Raw genomic sequence first — 18,244 nt, 5'->3', positions numbered from 1 at the left:
TCTCTTTGTTTCTTTTTTCAGACAAGGTCTCTCTATATAGCCTTTGCTAACCGGGAACTTGCTATGTAGATTAGGATAGCCTTTAACTTGAACTCAAAGAGACATACCTGTCTCTGCTTCCTGAATGCTCATGTGGAATACATGTGCCACCACACCTGGCAAAATGTACTGTTGCTTAAAATTATAGCTTAGTTTTAAATTTTTATTTTTAAAATTATTTATTTTATTTATTATTATTACTATTCATTCATTCATTCATTCATTCATTCATTTTTTTTTGGTTTTTCGAGACCAGGGTTTCTCTGTGTAGCTTTGGTTGTCTTAGAACTCACTCTAGACCAGGCTGGCCTTGAACTCACAGAGATCCACCTGCCTCTGCTTCCTGATTAAAGGCATGTACTACCACTGCCTGCCAATTATTTGGTTATATTTTATGTGCTTTGTGCCTTGGTGTTTTGCCTGCATGTGTATCTACGTGAAGGTGTTGAATCCCCTGGAACTGGAGTTATAGACAGTTGTGAGCATCACGTGCTTGGTGATTGCTGGGAACTGAACCCTGGTCCTCTTGAAGAACAGCCAATGCTCTTAATTGCTGAAACTTCTCTCTAGCCTGCAGTTTTTGTTTTTTTGTTGTTTTTTTTTTAATATAGATTGGTGTGTTTGAAAAATGAAATTTCCTATTTCTAATTCTAATACTTTACATGTAAACATTAGCATTTTAATTTGATTTTTTAAAAGTATTTATTTATTTATTATGTATACAATATTCTTTCTACATGTATGCCTGCAGGCCAGAAGAGAGCACCAGACCTCATTATAGATGGTTGTGAGCCACCATGTGGTTGCCGGGAATTGAACTCAGGACCTTTGGAGGAGCAGGCAATGCTCTTAACCGCTGAGCCATCTCTCCAGCCCCAATTTAAGATTTAATTTTAAAAATTATTATGTGTACATATGATGTATGTGTGTGACTTCTGTGCCTCTGTGCATGTGTTGAAGTTGGAGGACGGCTTTAAGGAGTCAGTTTTTTTTCCAGCTTTACATGGGACCTGGGATTGAACTGAGGTTACCAGGCTGACACAAGAAACTCTTTACTGGTACACTGAGCCATTTGGCCAGCCCAGCAAAATCTGTCTTTTCTTCTCTCTCTTCCTGTGGTAATATTTGGTTTGTGTTTTAACAAATAAAGCTTGGCTGAAGATCAGAGTGCAGAGGTAAGCCACCAGAAGCCAGGCAGTGGTTTCACATACTTTTAATCCCAGAACTCCTGAGAAAGAGGCAAACAGATCTCTGTGAGTTCAAGGCCACCCTGGGGTACTTGAGATTGATCCAGTCTAAAAGATAAACAGAACTAGGTGATGATGATGGTTCACATCTTTAATCCCAGCACCAGGGAGGTGTAATAGGAGCAGCGGGCTGCTTCCCACAGCTCGGCTCCCAGCTAGCTTTACCTGAAATAATTACATGGAAACTGTATTCTTTTAAACACTGCTTGGCCCATTAGCTCTAGCCTCATACTGGCTAATTCTCACATCTTGATTAGCCCATTTCTAATAATCTGTGTAGCACCACAAGGTGGTGGCTTACCAGAAAGGATCTTAACCTGCATCCATCTTGGAGAGGAGAGACATGGCGTCTACCTGACTCGGCTTCTTTCTCCCAGCATTCTGTTCGGTCTACTCCACCTATCTAAATTCTGCCCTATCAGGCCAAGCAGTTTTCTTTATTAATTAACCAATGAAAGCAGCAGATAGATAAAGACACTCCCACATCAGGGAGGTGAAGACAGTAAGTGATGTGGCTGGGCAAAGAGAGGAATATAAGGTAGAAGGAGACAGGAGCCCATTGCAGTCAGTCTGAGAACAGGATTGCCCTTTTGGTCTGAGCATTGGTAGAGGTAAGAATTCTAGTGACTGGCTGTTCTCCTTATCTGATCCTTCCGCTTTCACCCCCTGACAGCTGACTCTGAGTTTTTATTATTAAAATCAATTAGCATTTGAGCTACCTCTCTTTCTTCCTCTTCTTCTACCTCCAGCCTTAAAAAAAAATATTTTCAACATTTATGAAAAAAGAATTTTTTTTAGCTTTTTTTAAACCAAATTTTATTTGTCCTTGAAGGTCCACCTTAGATTTTACAGTTTTATGCAGTGTATGCTAGGTCAGGTTTTTAATTCCCATCTTCTCTATTCTGGATCTTTTTGGGACACATAAAATATACTTTAAAAAGTAGTAAACAGGGGGCTGGAGGGAGAAGACTCTAGGGTTCAGTTCCCAGCACCCAAATGGTGGCTCACAACCACCTGTAACTCCAGTTCTGGGGACTCTGGCTCTTCTGCAGTGACTGCACACGTGGTGCACATACATACTTGCATGCTCATATACATAAAAAAAAAGATATTAGTTAAAAGTAGTAAATAGCTAAGTCTAGTGGCTCACTCCTGTAATCCCAGCACTTGAGAGGCCGAGTTTAGTGTTAGCGTGAGATACATAGTGAATTTCAGGCCAGCCTGAGTTACAGAGGGAGACTGTCTCAAGAACATAGAAAACAAAACGTATTGTATTAACAGAGCAAATATGTGAATTAAATACAGTAACTGCTGGGCATAATGCCACGGCATTATCTTAATCTATTCTGGAGGCTAAAGCAGGAGTATAGAAAATTCAGAGTCTGGGCCCGTGAGATAACTCAGCTGGTAAAGGCACTTGCTGCTAAGCCAGATGACCTGAATTAGATCCCTTAGGACACACATATAGGAGATAACTATCTTCTGACCTTCATATATGTGCCATGGCACTCATGTGCTCACATAGACGTGCAGATGAGTAACTAAGTGTTTTACTGAGACCCTGTAGATGTATGTCATAGGTAGAATGTGTATGTGTAGGGTCTTGAGTTCAATCCCCAGTAACATACATCTAATAAAAATAGTTTTAAAAGTTTTAAAATACACATTACTTTTTGGTTTCTTTTTTTTTTTAAGTTTTATTTATTTATTGTATATGTAGTGTTCTGCCTACATATATTCCTGCATGCCAGAAGAGGGCATCAGATCTCATTATAGATGCTGTGAGCTACCATGTAGTTCCTGGGAATTGAACTCAGGACCTCTGGAAGAGCTTCCAGTGCCCTGAGCCACCTCTCCAGTCCACTCTCTCTTTTTTTTTCCCCTCAAGACAGGGCTTCTCTGTGTAGTCTTGGCTGTCCTGGATCTTACTCTGTAGACAACATTGGCCTTGAACTCAATGTGCTCTGCCTCTCAAGTGCTAGAATTAAAGGCATGTGCCACCACTGCCTGGCCATATTAATATTTCTTGATTAAATAACAAAGTGATATCCAACAATGTAAAGTATTTCCTTTTTTTTGTTTTTGTTTTTGTTTTTGTTTTTCGAGACAGGGTTTCTCTGAAGCTTTTTGGAGCCTTTCCTGGAACTAGCTCTTGTAGACCAGGCTGGCCTAGTATTTCCTTTTTTTTTTTTTTTTAAAAAAAAAAAAAAAAAAAGACAGGGTCTCACTATGTATTCTTGTCTGGTCCGGAATCTGCCTCAGCCTCCCAAATATCTGGGATTGACAAGCCTATGTCACCATGCTCATGATATTTGTATAGTAATTTCTTTCCCTTCTCAGGCACCCAACAGGAGGCTCCTTTGTTCGTCCAAACAAAGTTAATTTTGGAGTAGACTTTCTTACTGCTCTTAAGAAGCGTTATGTGTTAGAAGATGGATCTGATGATGACGGAAAATCAAGTTCCTTAAAAGTTGGAAGTAAACAAGTGCAAACTGTTGGTTTTGACAGTATCACAAAGAAGCAGAGGTAAGAGCTGATGTGGCAGCCTGACTTTCAGTCAACAGATTGGGATTAAAGTTCTTGATTGTGTGGTGATGCTTGGAACTTTGCTTCCATATTGGTTCACCTTTTCACAGTGTCTTGAGATGTGGAGAACAAACACAAGCACTGATTATTCAGGGAAATTAAAACCCTCGGTTTAGCGGAGTGTGGTGGTTCATTCTTACAGCATTTGGAAGGTGGGGTGGGAGGATGAGGAGTTCAGTGATCACCCTTGGGTAGACAGTCAGTTTAAAGCCAGCCTGGGCTACATGAATTCCTGTTACATTACAAGGGGAGGTGTGCAGTGTGCCCTGAAGTGAGGACTCAGTGGTTACGAACACCTGCTGCTCTTGCAGAGGACCCAGCTTCAGTTGCCAGCACTCACATAGCAAAGCAACTCAAACTACCTATACAATTCCAGTTCCAGGGGGTTCGATGCCCTCTTCTGACCCCCCACAGGTACCAGGCATGCAGGTGGTACATATACATACATGCAGATAAAACATTCATAGACAAAAATCTTTAAAAAAAATAGAGGAGCTGTCAAGATGACTCTGGGTAAAGGTGTGTGCCATGTAAGCCTAGGGACCTGAGTTTGAGCTCCAGGACCCACAGAAGGGTGGAAGTAGAGAACTGACATTACAAAGTTGTTCTGACCTCTGTTTGGGGGTGGTGGGTCGTCTCTGTGACCTCCACGGCCAGCAGAGTGATGATGGTCTTCAGGAGGCAGTTTGGTTCAGCACCACTAAGTAGCCTGTGTTGGTCCAAACTTCGGGAGTCTGATCCTGAGTGACTTATTTTAGGTGTGGGAAATCTGTCTCTGCCCCTCGCCTGAGGGGGCCAGTCCCAGTGACCCAGATGACCAGCTCAGCCACCTCTCAGACCCACATTCTGTGCCCTGGGTTGTCCCACCGTAATTTCTACCCCATCTGTGACCTGCTGGAGTACACAAAGGAACTAGTGCTGTGGAGCAATAACCACAGGCTCTCCATGACTCGGGGCAGCAGCAGGATATCTGAGAGGAGGGTCAGTGAGGGTGGTGTGGTGGTGAGGGTACATGATGGTGTACTGTGGGCCTTGAACCAATGAACGCTTTTCAGGTGAGGCTGATTGGACAGAAGGGGATACTGTATGACACATTACAGCTCCCCATGCCACTAGGATGAATGAAGAAGTTTTGGAAAGACAGGGGAGTGAGGTGGTTTTTTAAAATTAATCTGGTGGGGCTGTGTGCTCCTGGGAGGGATGTCCAGAGTTGAGGGGTGGATACGGAGGGACTGGGGAACTGGAATGCATGATGTGAAATTCCCAAGGAATCAATAAGAGAAATGTTTTAAAAATAGGGGTCTGGGGGTGGGTGGAGACACAGGAACAATAAAAGTGAGAAACAATTATGAGCCCATGTATCCTGGCTCTTCTGGAGATGGCTTTAGGTTGATGCTGCTATAGAGACCTTGTTCCTCAACATCCCAGCATGGCACACTTTGAACTGTAGAGGGAAATAGCATCTTGATTAATTTTTTTAATTATTTTTATTATTGAGAAAAGGATCTCATGGCTAGCCTTGAACTCTTTTTTTGTTGTGGTTGGTTTGATTTGGTTTTTTTGAAACAGGGTTTCTCTGTATAACATTTACTGTCCTGGAACCCACTCTGAGACCAGGCTGACCTTGAACTTAGAGATCCACCTGCTCAGCCTTCAAAGTGCTGGGATTAAAGTTGTGAGTCACCACTTCCCAGCTTTTTTAAATTTCAAGTTTTTATCTGTATGTGTGTATGATATATGTATGAAGTAGGCATGCACTTGTCACAGTGTGAGAGTATGGCCAGGACAACTTTTTGGAGATTGGTGATTCTCTTTTTCTACCTCATTGTAGGAAGGCTAGGGTTACAGATGTGGGCCATCACCTATTACTTTTTGTAGGCATTGGTATCAGGGATTGAATCCAGGTCCAAGTACTTTTATCCACTGAGTCATCTTATCCAGATGGTCTGACTCTGAGCTCTTGACCTTCCTGCCTCCATGTACCAAGTACTGGGATTAAAGCACCACCACACACTGGCCCAGAAACAGTGGCCCAGAAACAGCGACTTCTTTCAGCGTACAAACTACTGGTCTGCAGTTATTGACAGCTGTGTGAATGACATTAACAGTTCCTTTCAGTGAGTTGCAGGTTTCTGAGAAACTGAAATGAACAGTTGTTGTGTTAAAAGACCAAGGAATTTCTAGGCATGGTGGCACATGTTTATAATCCCAGCACTTGGAAGGTGGAGACAGAGGATCAGGCATTCAAGGCCAATTTAGGCCACAAGAAACCCTATCTAGAATAAATACAAAGCAAGTACTTCCTGAAGATTATGGCGAGCAGAATATGGGCATAATGGTGTTCAGAAGGAGTGATTTCAGGGTCTAGACTGGCAGCACCTAAGTCATTATGAGGTTGTTTGGCCCTAACCACACACAAAATTGGAACTGGGAAATACTCGTTTTGATGTAGGCAACATGAAACGTTACTGAAACTCTCAGGGCCTGCTGAACAAATGGGAGAGCCTTCTGCCCTAGAACCTATTTTTGATGATTATAATCACCTTTGCCATGCATTTAGCTCTTGTGTTTACCCCTCAACATTGTCAGTTTTTGGTTAATTTTTACAAACATTAATGAAAATGAACCATTTGGTACTAAGCAGTATTTTGAGATCTTCAGAAATACTAAGTCATTTGTTAATGTTTTAAAAATTCTAGTAAACTGGCTTAGCAGTGTGAACTCTAAACATCATGTAAACCAGTCCCTGGAGCATTTCCATCATTCCAAACTAAAATCCATCCCCTATAAACACTAATTCCCTATCTCCTCCTCCTCCCAGCCATGTTCTTTCTACCTGTCGCTTTGTCTGTTCTGGGATCACCAGGTGGGATCCTTGTGCAGTATTTGTCCCACTGTCTGATCTTTTTTTTTATGCTTTATTTTATGTGCATTGGTGTGAAGGTGTCAGATCCCCTGCAACTGGATCTTCAGACAGTTGTGAGCTGCCATGTGGGTGCTGGGAATTGAACCTGGGTCCTCTGGAAGAGCAGTCAGTGCTCTTAACCACTGAGCCATATCTCCAGCCCCAGTGTCTGATCTTTTTGATTAGAATAATCTTTTCAAGGTCTCTCCATTTATGGATGTCATAATTTCTTCCCTCTTAAGGCCAAACACTGCTTCTCAAATGTGACGTCACATTTGGTTCATCTGTTCTGGACACGTGGGCTGTTTCTGCCTTTTGGGTAATGTGTGAATAAAGCTGCTACAATTAAAGTACACACAACAGCATTTTACCACTGTGACGTCTGAGGCACCTGCCTAGTGCCAAGGAAGGTGGTGGGACTGGGCCTTGAAGCCTGGTAGCCCAGCTCTGGATTCTGAGTTCCGGGACATTGGCTTTTCTGATAGACACAAGTCCTGCATATGTAGAATCACAGTGAGAGCTCTCAGGCACAATGCCTCAGACACGTTTCTGGAGAGGCTCTGTCTCACTGGGCAGGAGGCTCTCAGTAGTGTCATTTCAGCATTTTGGGGAACTGCCAACTGTCAGCAGAATTAGTAACTTCATTTGGGTCTAGTAAAACACTAACAAGTGTTCCAGATCAGTGGAGCTGAATCCCACTGCTTCACAGTTTCCTTCAGAGGGAAGAAGTTACAGGAGAATCTGTATACAATAAAACAGTAATTGGAGACACGGAGTTTTACAGTCAAGGGTAAGTCCATAGCAACAGTGGCTGGAGAGGTTGCTGAGGAATCGGGGAGAGCAGGATGTTTTTGAGAGGAGCAATGACTACAGCTGCCTCTAATGGCTATGATGCTTCATTTCATTCTCCTTTTTTGTAACACTCTGCTTCTTAATTTATGTGATGGGTACTAGCACTTGTGTAAGATTCTTTTTTTTTTTTTTTTTTTTTTTTTTTTTTTTGGTTTTTCGAGACAGGGTTTCTCTGTGGTTTTGGAGCCTGTCCTGGAACTAGCTCTGTAGACCAGGCTGGTCTCGAACTCACAGAGATCCGCCTGCCTCTGCCTCCCAAGTGCTGGGATTAAAGGCCTGCGCCACCACCGCCCGGCACTTGTGTAAGATTCTAAAGGGCCAGTAGACATGATAGTATATGACTCACATATACATATGAACTGTTTTTCCTGCAGTCAGCTGAGAGCACTGAAAGACATTTCCCTGTGGAAGTGTGCTGTGAGTTGTGCTGGTGAACAAGGAAGAATTGCTGAAGCCTGTCCCAGTATCCTTTTCATTCCTGAAACCTGATTTTGGATCTGGTTGGTGCCTGTGCCCGACACCATTGGTTGCATGCCCTTGTTGGGACATGCACATCAGTTAAGGACATTCCCAGACCCTTTTGCCTGCAAGTACAGCCAATGAGTGTGAAAATTTTTTATTATACTTTAATATAGTTTTCTGGTGCTGGGGAGGAGGATTTTTTTTTTTTTTTTTTGAGATAGGGTCTAACTCTGTCTCTGTAGTTCATGCTGGCCTTGAACTCACCATGTATCTGAGAGTAGCTTTGAACTCAAAAGTTCTCCTACCTCAGCTTCCCCCAAGTGCTGGAATTACAGTATGAGTGACCATGCTTAGCTCTGAGAGTTGTAATTCATAGGTGGCCCCTAGCAAGGGGACAGACTTGGTTAGCATTTCCTCTGCTGTGTTGGTCTCTGGTCATTTCTCAGTGTATGTGGGATGCCCAGGGTCTCATCAGTTGTCTTTCAAGTGTGAAGAAAGCCGTCCAGTAAGGCTGAGAGAGCTGACGCATCTGGGCACAGGTGGCAAGTTGGCAGGTTTGGGTTTACCGCCTCCTGCCTTTCTTCCCTACCCTGTGCTCCTGTGGAGTCCCTCACCTGCTTCCTCCTAAGATTGATTCATTTTCAGCCAGAGCCCTGGAGTGATAAAACAGGCTCTCCATGTCTGTGAGGTTTTTTGGTGTGTTTTAGACAGTGCCTTATAGTGTAGCTCAGGCTGGCCTTGAAATTGCTTCAGCCCCTCTGCCTCAGCCTTCCTTCCTAGTACTGAGATTACTCACCTGTCTATGCTTGGCTTATGTTTAATGTTCCTGCTTGTATTGTGGGATATATCAAATGGGACTTTGGGTGGAGGCTGACAGGTTGACTGTCTCGTGCTGCTTTGTACAGGTGACAGTTGCCTTGGATTTTCTTCTGTGGAAAAGGTGAATCCGCAGCTGGGTGTGGCAGTGCATGCCTGTTATCCTAGTACTAAACACAGGCAGGAGATCTTGAATTTAAGGTAATTCTCTGCTTCATAGTGAGTTATGGCCAACCTGAGCTACATGAGAGCCTGTCTCAAAAAAAAAAAAAAATCAGCTGCAGCTGTTATTCTTAGTGGGTTTCTTCTTCCCTGAGTGAATGCTTTCTGTGTCTTATGGAAGGTTCCTTCTTTTGGCAAAGAGTGTGTCTTCTCGGAGACCGTATTGAGGCATAGTTAGAACTTAACATTCTTCCTTCCCACACTGCTCTTGTCTTTCCCTGCGGTTCTCCCAGTGGCTCATTTAGCACTGTTTCTGTCTAATTTCTGTCTCTAACAATATGTCCCACAGCGAGACCTCTCCAGCCTACTTATACCATAATTTCTGCACCCAATAAACAGCAGTACCATGTGCCCGGACAGCTCTGCCTCTGTTTTCCTCACTTCCTTCTGACTGGCTCTCCTTTCAGCTTGGGGTACTCAGCCTGATATTTCCTCCTGCTCTCATGCTGAGGTGGATCCAAGCCTGCTGTGGGGCTGTGCTGACCAATTTTATGTCAGCTTGATGCAAGCTAGAGTAATCTGAGAGGATGGAGCCTCAGCTGGGAAAATGCCTCCATAAGATTGATCTGTAGGAAGGCCTATAGGGTATTTTCTTAGTGATTGATGGCCAAGGACCCAGCCCATTGTGGGTGGTGTCCTGGGTTCTGTAAGAAAGCAGGCTAAGCAAGTCATGAGCAAGCCAGTAAGCAGCATCCCTCCATGGCCTCTGCATCAGCTCCTGCTTCCAGTTCCTACCCAGTTCCTGCTTTGACATCCCTCAGTAGACTGTGGTTCAGGATATGTAAAACAAATAAACCCTTTCCTCCCCAAGTTGCTTTTGGTCATGTTTTTTATCACAGCAGTAGTAACCCTGACTAAGACAGGGGACTACTTGTCTCTTTTGTCTCCCTACTGTCCTCGGCTCAACCTTACAGCAGAGTGACTTTCCAGAGACCTAGGTCAGATCCTGTTACTCTGCTCCAGCCTCTCTAGGAGTGCCCATTTCTGGCAGACTAGCAGGCTTTGAAGCAACCTGGAGGTGCTTTATGATGTGGCCTGGTCTCTAAGGCCTAGTAGTTCTCAACTTAGGGGTTGTGGCAAACCTGTCTTCAAAAATATTTACATTATGATTTATAACAGTAGCAAAAATTATAGTTACGAAGTAGCAATGAAAATAATTTTATGGTTGGGGTTCACTACAACATGAGGAACTATGTTGAAGTCACAGTGTTAGGATAGTTGAGAACCACTGGCCTAGATGCCTTATTTTGAGAATACCTGTCCATCTTTCCAGGTGGCTGGAGGAGGCTGATTCCACTCTGACCTCAGCACCTCGCTGTAATCAGAGCTGTGTCCAGGATGCCACAGGATTCTTCCAGGTTCTATTTCCCGGATTCCCTCAGTTTTCTGCTCAGTGTGCTCATTGACTTTGTTTTCAGTTCTGTCTGGATGGCCACGCACCTTCCTACCTGTCCCACCTGCCACTCTGACACGAGCAGTCTCAGACTTGCAGGAGGTGTTAGCTTAAGGATTGTCTCCCTGCTAAACTTGTCTTCTTGGCCCTTGATAACTATTTGTAGGGTAACCATAGCAACACATAGACATATCTTCTATTAGCTGGTCTGTGACTATGTTACACTTGAGAGCATGGCTGTTGATCCTTAAGCCATCATGCATGTGATGGTCCCAGAACCTTGTTCTAAGTTTGTGGTCATGAATCACAGATAAGAAGCCACATTGCAGACTGAGTTCTCAGCCTCTTTCTTGCCTGTGTTGCTGCTACCCTTGTATTCTCCCCTAGGATGGTGCTCTGGAGAGAAGGGTGGGTGTGTGCACAGGCATACATGCTTGTGGCTTTAAGGCAGCACTGAAGGCAGGGCCTGATGGTGGTGCTCAGTATTTCAGTTGTTGTCTGTTACTAGGTTTTTTGTTTGTTTTTTGGTCCTGCAGAAGTTTGATTATGACACTTGGTTCTGCTTTGGTTAAAGATGCTTGTCTCACGTTTTGACACATGAAAATGAGTTATTTTAGGTTTTGGATAAACCAGGGTAATAATATTTCTTTGTTTTAGTTTGCAGTGCTAGGAATGGTACTTAGGGCTTTTGGCACTCTACCACTGAGCTATATCCAGGCTAACATAATTTAAAACATAAAAACATTTGCATTCATGAAAAAAGTTTCCGACTAGACAGTGAGAAGTTTAAAATCCCCACTTAAGGCAGGCAGTGGTGGCAAGAGAGGCAGGGGTCTCTGAGTTCCAGGTCAGCCTGTTCTACAGAGTGAGTTCCAGGACTGCCAAGGCTTCACAGAGAAACTGTGTCTCAAAAACAAAACAAAATCCACATTTCAGAATTAGAATGCTACTAATTCTATGTCTTTGAGGAGTCTTTTGGAATTACTTTTTCTTAAAATGTGTCTTAGATATTCGAGTTGTTAATTTGTCCAAAAACCTGTTGTCATCTTGGGATGAAGTGGTTCTTATTGCAGAGCAGCTCACCAACCTGGAGGATCTCGATCTCAGGTATGGACTCTACACTGTCTTCTCTGACAGCTGGCAGATACTTTACGGGAAGCTTTGCCTAAATGGACTTTGCTAAATGTTCACTTCAGGGCACAGTCTTCAGATGGTCCCTTGAGGTGCATGAATAAGGAGTATATCTGTGTCCTTATCAGGTGGGAGGGAGTAGATCTTCATAACTTAAAAGTCTGACTGTGAAAGAGGGACTATGGTATATGTGATCCCAGCAGAGGAGGAGAGGGGTTAGTGCTGAACACGATTTTTTTAAATTTAGAATCAGTGTTTAATGGGACATTGTTTAATATAGTTTTAATAAAGTTTTTTTTTATTTTGTTTACTAATGTTACATTTCTGATACCTTCCCAAATAGTTGATTAGTTTAATCTCACTTTCCAAGGGCTCAACTAGGCTGGTCCATTCCTCCTTCCTTCCCTTCCTTCTGATGGTGCTGAGAACCAAGCCTAGGTTTTTGTGTTTCTCAAGCCGTCCATCACTGAACACACCCCCAACCCTTCTCCTTTTGCATTCCTAAGTGCATTTTATATGCAGGTTAAGCTTTACTAGGCTAAAGCAGGTGCAAATGGAACAGATAGTCAAGCTCGAAGGCACCTCAAATAGAGCAAATGGGTTTAACACTTATGTCTCCTCTTCTGACGTATGGGAGCCCAAGCCAACCTCAAATGTATGGGGAAACCTGAAGCTTCTTTGCCTACCTTGAAGAGAGCTCCTTTCAAATCAGGTTAAACCCCAGACTGTTGAAATCAGAGTATTGGGTCTGCCGTGTAGGAGTAAGTACTTCATGTCTTCTTTTTCTTCTCAGTGAAAATAAACTACAGTTTCCCTCTGACTCACCAACTCCAGTTGGAACGTTTTCTAATCTGAAGATTTTAGTCCTAAATAAAATGGGAGTAACATGGGCTGAGGTAATCATATTTGCTTTATTACACATTAATAAGTGAATATAATGTTTTGCTTTAAAAGGGAATTGAAGACTAACTGGTTTCATTTCAATTACCCTATTATCCAAACAGTAGAATGTTCAACACTTCATTACAGAGAAAAGTAATCCTTTGGTGAAATAGGATTTTTGATCTGGCAATCTATGTTTCTTTCTCAGCCTGTCCCTGTCTCTTAGCTCATTTGTTTGCTCTGGAGTCTTGAACATGGATGCTCACAGTGGCATGCACCAAATATGTGGAGTTTTAAAAGCTATAATGCTGGCTCCCCCAGGTTCCCTACAGATGTTCTTAGGGCAGATCATGAAGTGGAGTCTCACCTCCCTGTATGCAGGCTTGTCACCTACTGTCCTAGTATGGTTGGTTCGGGAGTAGCCACAGGTGTCCTTGGCATATTGCATTTGGTACATCTGTTTCTGTCTTTTTCTCGGCCTCAGATTTTGGACAGTCTACCTTTTCTGTTGCATACCAAGCCTGGGGCAGAAAAGCACTTAGCAATTGTATGGGGGTGGCAGTGAGGCTTACTGGGAAAGACCTAAGAACTGATGGAGAGAGTTTTATGTGCTCAGCATAGCCTTCACATGCCCAAGTGGGTATCAGAACCAAGAAGGTGAGTACCACATCCTGTCCTATGCTTAGGCCACTAGACAGGTGGGTGTCCGTCAGCATTCTCAGCTCCTTTGAACACTTCCTGAGCTGGGTGGTGACTCAGCTGCCAGGTTAATAGTAGCAGAAGTGTGTCTACCAGTAGTCTTTCAACATGGCCCTTCATCCTCCCGCACCACTACTTGGTGCCTGAGTACAGCTTGCATGACCTGTCCATAAGGCAGGAGTTCCCGTGGTGATGTGACTGAGCATGGCCAGAAGAGGCTGCCAGACACTGAGTTCAGTTTCCTTTCTAGGTGCTGCGCTGTGCCCCTTCATGGCCAGTTCTCGAGGAACTCTACCTCAAGTCTAACAGTATTTCCATTTCAGAAAGGTAATGGGCTTTGCTTCAGTGATTCTATTGCTATTCGGTTATTCTGAATAAAGTCTCAGGTTGGGAATTAACTTTTATGAAGGTTTGCAAGCATGAATTATAGTAGTACTCCTTACTTATTCATTGTATTACAGATTAGTTTGTCAACTGAAATGTTACTCAAACCAAAGGAAACTCATCAAAGACATCTGAATTTAATATTTGATTTTTATTAGCTTTGTATAAATTGTTTGGATTCTCATAGACAATCAAACTTAAGTATTAGAATTTACTAGTTTTCCTTACATGTATTGGATTCTCTGATTCTCGTTGGAGTACTGGCCCTTTTTTTTCCTTATTTTTTTGGGGGGTGGGGACAGGGCCATCCTATACAACTTAGCAGGACCCTATCTCATAAAAACCAAGGGCAGAGGGATGTAGCTTAGCTTAATGGTAGAGCATTTGCCTACTATGTGCAAAGCCCTAGGTTAATTTTTATTTAAAAATTTAAGATACACACTGTTTATGTGTTGTATGTTTGCCTGAATGCATATCTATGTACCACATATACACAGTGCTCAAAGAGGCCAGAAGAGGATAGCTGGTCCTCTTAGGGCTCTGAAGTAAAAGGGTGTAAGTTGCCATGTGAGTGCTGGGGATTAAATCTCAGTTTTCTAGAAGAGCAGCCAATGCTTTGAACCACTGAACCATCCCTTTAGATGCTGAGTTCATTTTTTAGTATTGCAAGAATTTTAAAGTAAGTAAATGATAATTTTTTTTCTTAATTTATAATTGTGTGTATACATGTATATGTATGTGATATTTTATGTGTGAATTCAAGGGTATGTGGGTGAAGGACAATCTTTGGGGTTCTGTCTTTCCACTGTGGGCTCAAAGGATTGAATTCAAGTTGCCAGACTTGTGAAGCAAGCACTGTTATTTCCTGAGCCAACTTGTTAGTCCTGTTTGTTTTGAGGCAAGGTCTCTTATAGCCCAAGTTGGCCTCAAACTAGTTATGTCCAAGTATGACCTTCAGCCTTGCCTTCACCACCTGCGTGTTGGGAAAGCAGGTGTGGACAGCTGTGTCTAGCAAATGAAGAATCTTTAATTGGTAATATCTGCTATTGTACTAGAGTGTGGCAATGCCTTTACCAACTGAGCCATCTGTCTGGCCCATCATCTCCCTTTTTAGATAATCATTAAATAACTATGGGAAAGAAAGTTAAGGATGGAAATTTTTGAGTTGGTTCAGACTGTAAAGACTTGTATAGAATGGTTTCATTTATGGAGGCAAGTGGAGGCATCTTTCTTTATCAAAGGCAGGATAAGGACCCAGATTTTGCCAACATTTCAACACAGCATCCTGTTTTTTTTTTTTTTGGGAGGGGGGGCAAATCCATCTTCCTTCCTCCCTAACTCTTGGTACATTTATTTTAAGCCTCTAACTTTGAAAACAAAAGAGATTAGTCCATATTGAGAAAATTGTACTTTCCATACAGGCCAGCGAACGTCCTGCAGAAGATGAGGTTACTAGACCTTTCCTCTAACCCAGCCATTGATGAAAATCAGCTGTGCCTCATAGCATACCTTCCCAGGTAATCCCCTAAAATTTGTCTATGTGTTGCTTTTATTGGTTAATGAATAAAGCTGTTTTGGCCAGTGGCTTAGCACAATAGGGCAAGGCAGGAATTCCAAGCAGAGGAGGAGAGGTAGGAGGAGGAGTCAGGGAGAAGCCATGTAGCCACCGCAGGAGACAGACGCCAGATAGAACCTTACTGGTAGGCCACAACCACATGGTGATACACAGATTAATAGAAATGGGTTAATTTAAGATATAAGAGCTAGCTAGCAATATGTTTAAGTTATTGGCCAAATAGTATTGCAAATACTATAGTTTCTGTGTGATTATTTCTGGTCTGGGCATCTGGGAATGAATGAGCAGCCTCCACCTACATTTGCCTGTTAAAGTTCATATCATTTTCTTTTTTGTTGTTGTTTAGTTTTTCAAGGGCTTCTCTGTGTAACAGCTCTGGTTGTCCTGAAATTCACTTTGCAGCCCAAGCTGGCCTTGAACTCACAGAGGTCCACCTGTCTCTGCCTCCTGAGTGCTGGAATTAAAAGAGTGTGCCGCCGCCACCAGTCAATCCATATCATTTTAGTGAATGAACTGTCATATGTTAAATGCACCTTTTGAATAGATAGAAATTATAGTTTCTAAACTGGGCAAGTCCCTTGGAAAATTTCAACTTGAACTCATCTGGAGAATGTACTTGTCCCTCATATACTATGTGGACCTAGGTACTAGATCATTTGTAGCTGCAGACTTGGTCCTGGTGGTGACACCTACATTTTCATTTGTTAATCTTGGGGAAGTGAGACCCCCATCTACCTCTTTTGAGACCCACTTAGCCCCTGACAGAACAGGATGCACTCCATAATCTTAGAGGGGCATGCATGTGGAAGAGCAAATCATAGTGTCAGCCTTCCTTCTGGACCTTGTGTTTCATAATAGGATGGAAATCTAACGTGGAGGAAAAGACTTGCTAGTCTAGTAGATACCTCAGAACTCTTCAGTGTCCTGTGTAATCAAATGTAACATTTTAATTTCAGATTAGAACACCTACTCATTTCTGACACTGGACTTTCTTCTATACATTTTCCGGATGCTGGAATTGGTAAATAACATTATTAATGTCCCTTCTTCCTATGTTAGCTATTTCTTTCACTCCTACTGTGCAGTTTTATTTTTATTGTTCTAGGGTGCAAAACATCCATGTTCCCGTCCTTGCAGTACCTCGTAGTCAATGACAACAAAATATCAGACGTAAGAACTGCCTCAGTGTGCAGGGCACAATACTGCTTGTCTTCGCTTGCACACGAAGTTTGAAGGTTTCTTCTGTCAAAAAAGTTAAACTAGGGGTTTGGAGAGATGGCTTTCAGTGGTTAAGGGCACTGGCTGCCCTTGCAGCAGACTCAGGTTCAATTCCCAAAAGACAGATGGCTACTCACAACTGTTTGTAACTCCAGTTCCAGGAGATCCAATGCCCTCCTCTGGTTTCCTTGCTCACTGCACACATGTATACAGACAGGCATGCAGACAGAACATCCATACACATAAAATAAGTCTTAAAAAAACATTAAAACAAAAGCATAATACTTCCTCAAAGCGAAACTTTTCAGGGTTAGAGTTCTTTTATTTACACAGATGTAGAAGAGCACCAAGTTCACATGGGTGGTACTGGTGTCCAGTGCACCTGGTACCTCAGATGGAAGGCGATTTTACCTTTATGTGCTAGGCCAAGTAATCTGAGATGTGTTCTGACACATGTTGCTTTTCCTTTTGTTGTTTCAGTGGTCATTTATCAATGAGCTAGATAAATTACAGAGCCTACAGGCTTTGTCCTGTACTAGAAACCCCTTGACTGAAGGAAACAAAGCAAAGGAAATCATCATTGCCAAGATTGGCCAGCTGAAGACCCTAAACAGAAGTGAGGTAAGCACTAGGACCCTAACTACGCCCTTTGGTTTTTTTCTGGAGAGGAGGTCTCATTGTTGCTTCTACTGGCCTCAACTTGTGGACTCAGTATCCTTTCTGCTTCGGCCATTAGAGTAGCTAGGACTACAGGTGTGTCATGGCACTAGGTTTTAATTTTTTTTTAAGACTAGAAAATAAGTAATAAAAACTGTAACAGTAAATTACATTTGGATTACAAAGTGATGACCAGATGCGTTTTGTTTATTGGGATTCTCTGCCAAGTCCTTGGAGGGAAAAAGGTTATATTTAGGTCAGTGCCAAATCATTGTTACTTTGCTGCCTGAACAACAGTGGTCATTTAAGATAAGGTGGGGTAGTGTTAGCCACTTTATCCCGTATCTTTGGAAAGAAACAGAAAGAACACAGGCTCAGAGCACGTCTCTTTCTCTCCTTGTTGCTCCCAACAGTGAGGCTTTGAGGCTTAGGCACACTGAAATTTCAGCTGTTATAGCACACACGAGAGGTGAACCCAGGCACCTGCAAATATTATCAGGGTGGAATACCAGAGAGATGGCTCAGTGGTTAGGAGCATTTGTTGTTCTTGCAGAGGACCCACACAGTGATCCACAGCATCTGTCACTCTAGTTCCCAGGGATGGGGTGCTCTCTTCTGGCCTCCTCAGACACTATAGGCATGTTGGTGCAATACATAAGTGCAACAAAAATCCAAAATTAATCTTTTTTTAAAAAAAAATTAAAAAGGTAGAATTTAAAGAATCAAACTACATTTACTTGTTTGGAGGAAAAGGGTCATGCATACTAGTGCACATATGAAGATCAGAAGACAACTTGGCAGAAGTTTGTTTTCGCCTTCCACCATATGTATCTCAGGGACTGAACAGGGGTCATTAGGCTTTAAGGCAAGTGTATCAACTGCTAAGGCATCTTGCTGGCCCTGGATATTAGTTCTGTAGAAGAATGTGCAAGTTCTTGGGGATGTAAATAAGTTTTCAGGGTTATATAATAACTAGTCTTTCTTAAGTAAAATTTACTTTGAATTTTAGTTTTGAGACAAGAGTCTCTGGGCCTCGCTGGCTTTGAACTCCATGCAGTTCTGCATTAGCTCTCTCTCTCTTTTTTTTTTTTTTTTTTTTTTCGAGACAGGGTTTCTCTGTGGTTTTGGAGCCTGTCCTGGAACTAGGTCTTGTAGACCAGGCTGGTCTCGAACTC

The 18,244-nt window shown here is 42.6% G+C and overlaps 1 protein-coding gene across 4 annotated transcripts in view; it reads left to right on the top strand.

Moving 5' to 3' along the window:
• Tbce (tubulin folding cofactor E) overlaps positions 1-18,244 on the top strand; it is a 40,510-nt gene that overhangs the window by 16,204 nt on the left and 6,062 nt on the right. For all 4 annotated transcript variants that reach the window (XR_003378517.1, XR_003378518.1, XM_005365429.2 and 1 more), the window contains exons 4-12: positions 3,627-3,812; positions 8,004-8,092; positions 11,530-11,629; positions 12,447-12,549; positions 13,485-13,561; positions 15,040-15,135; positions 16,151-16,215; positions 16,300-16,364; positions 16,893-17,033. Coding sequence is in view for 2 of the 4 variants with exons in the window: in XM_005365429.2 (XP_005365486.1) it covers positions 3,627-3,812; positions 8,004-8,092; positions 11,530-11,629; positions 12,447-12,549; positions 13,485-13,561; positions 15,040-15,135; positions 16,151-16,215; positions 16,300-16,364; positions 16,893-17,033 (922 nt within the window). In the remaining 2 variants the exon portion in view is untranslated. The remainder of the gene's footprint in view (positions 1-3,626; positions 3,813-8,003; positions 8,093-11,529; positions 11,630-12,446; positions 12,550-13,484; positions 13,562-15,039; positions 15,136-16,150; positions 16,216-16,299; positions 16,365-16,892; positions 17,034-18,244) is intronic.

The sequence above is a fragment of the Microtus ochrogaster genome, unplaced genomic scaffold, assembly GCF_000317375.1.
Source record: "Microtus ochrogaster isolate Prairie Vole_2 unplaced genomic scaffold, MicOch1.0 UNK2, whole genome shotgun sequence".
In the NCBI taxonomy this organism is placed as follows: Eukaryota; Metazoa; Chordata; class Mammalia; order Rodentia; family Cricetidae; genus Microtus; species Microtus ochrogaster.
The sequence above is the reverse complement of the archived record's forward strand: the minus strand, read 5'-3'. Positions and strand labels throughout refer to the sequence as shown.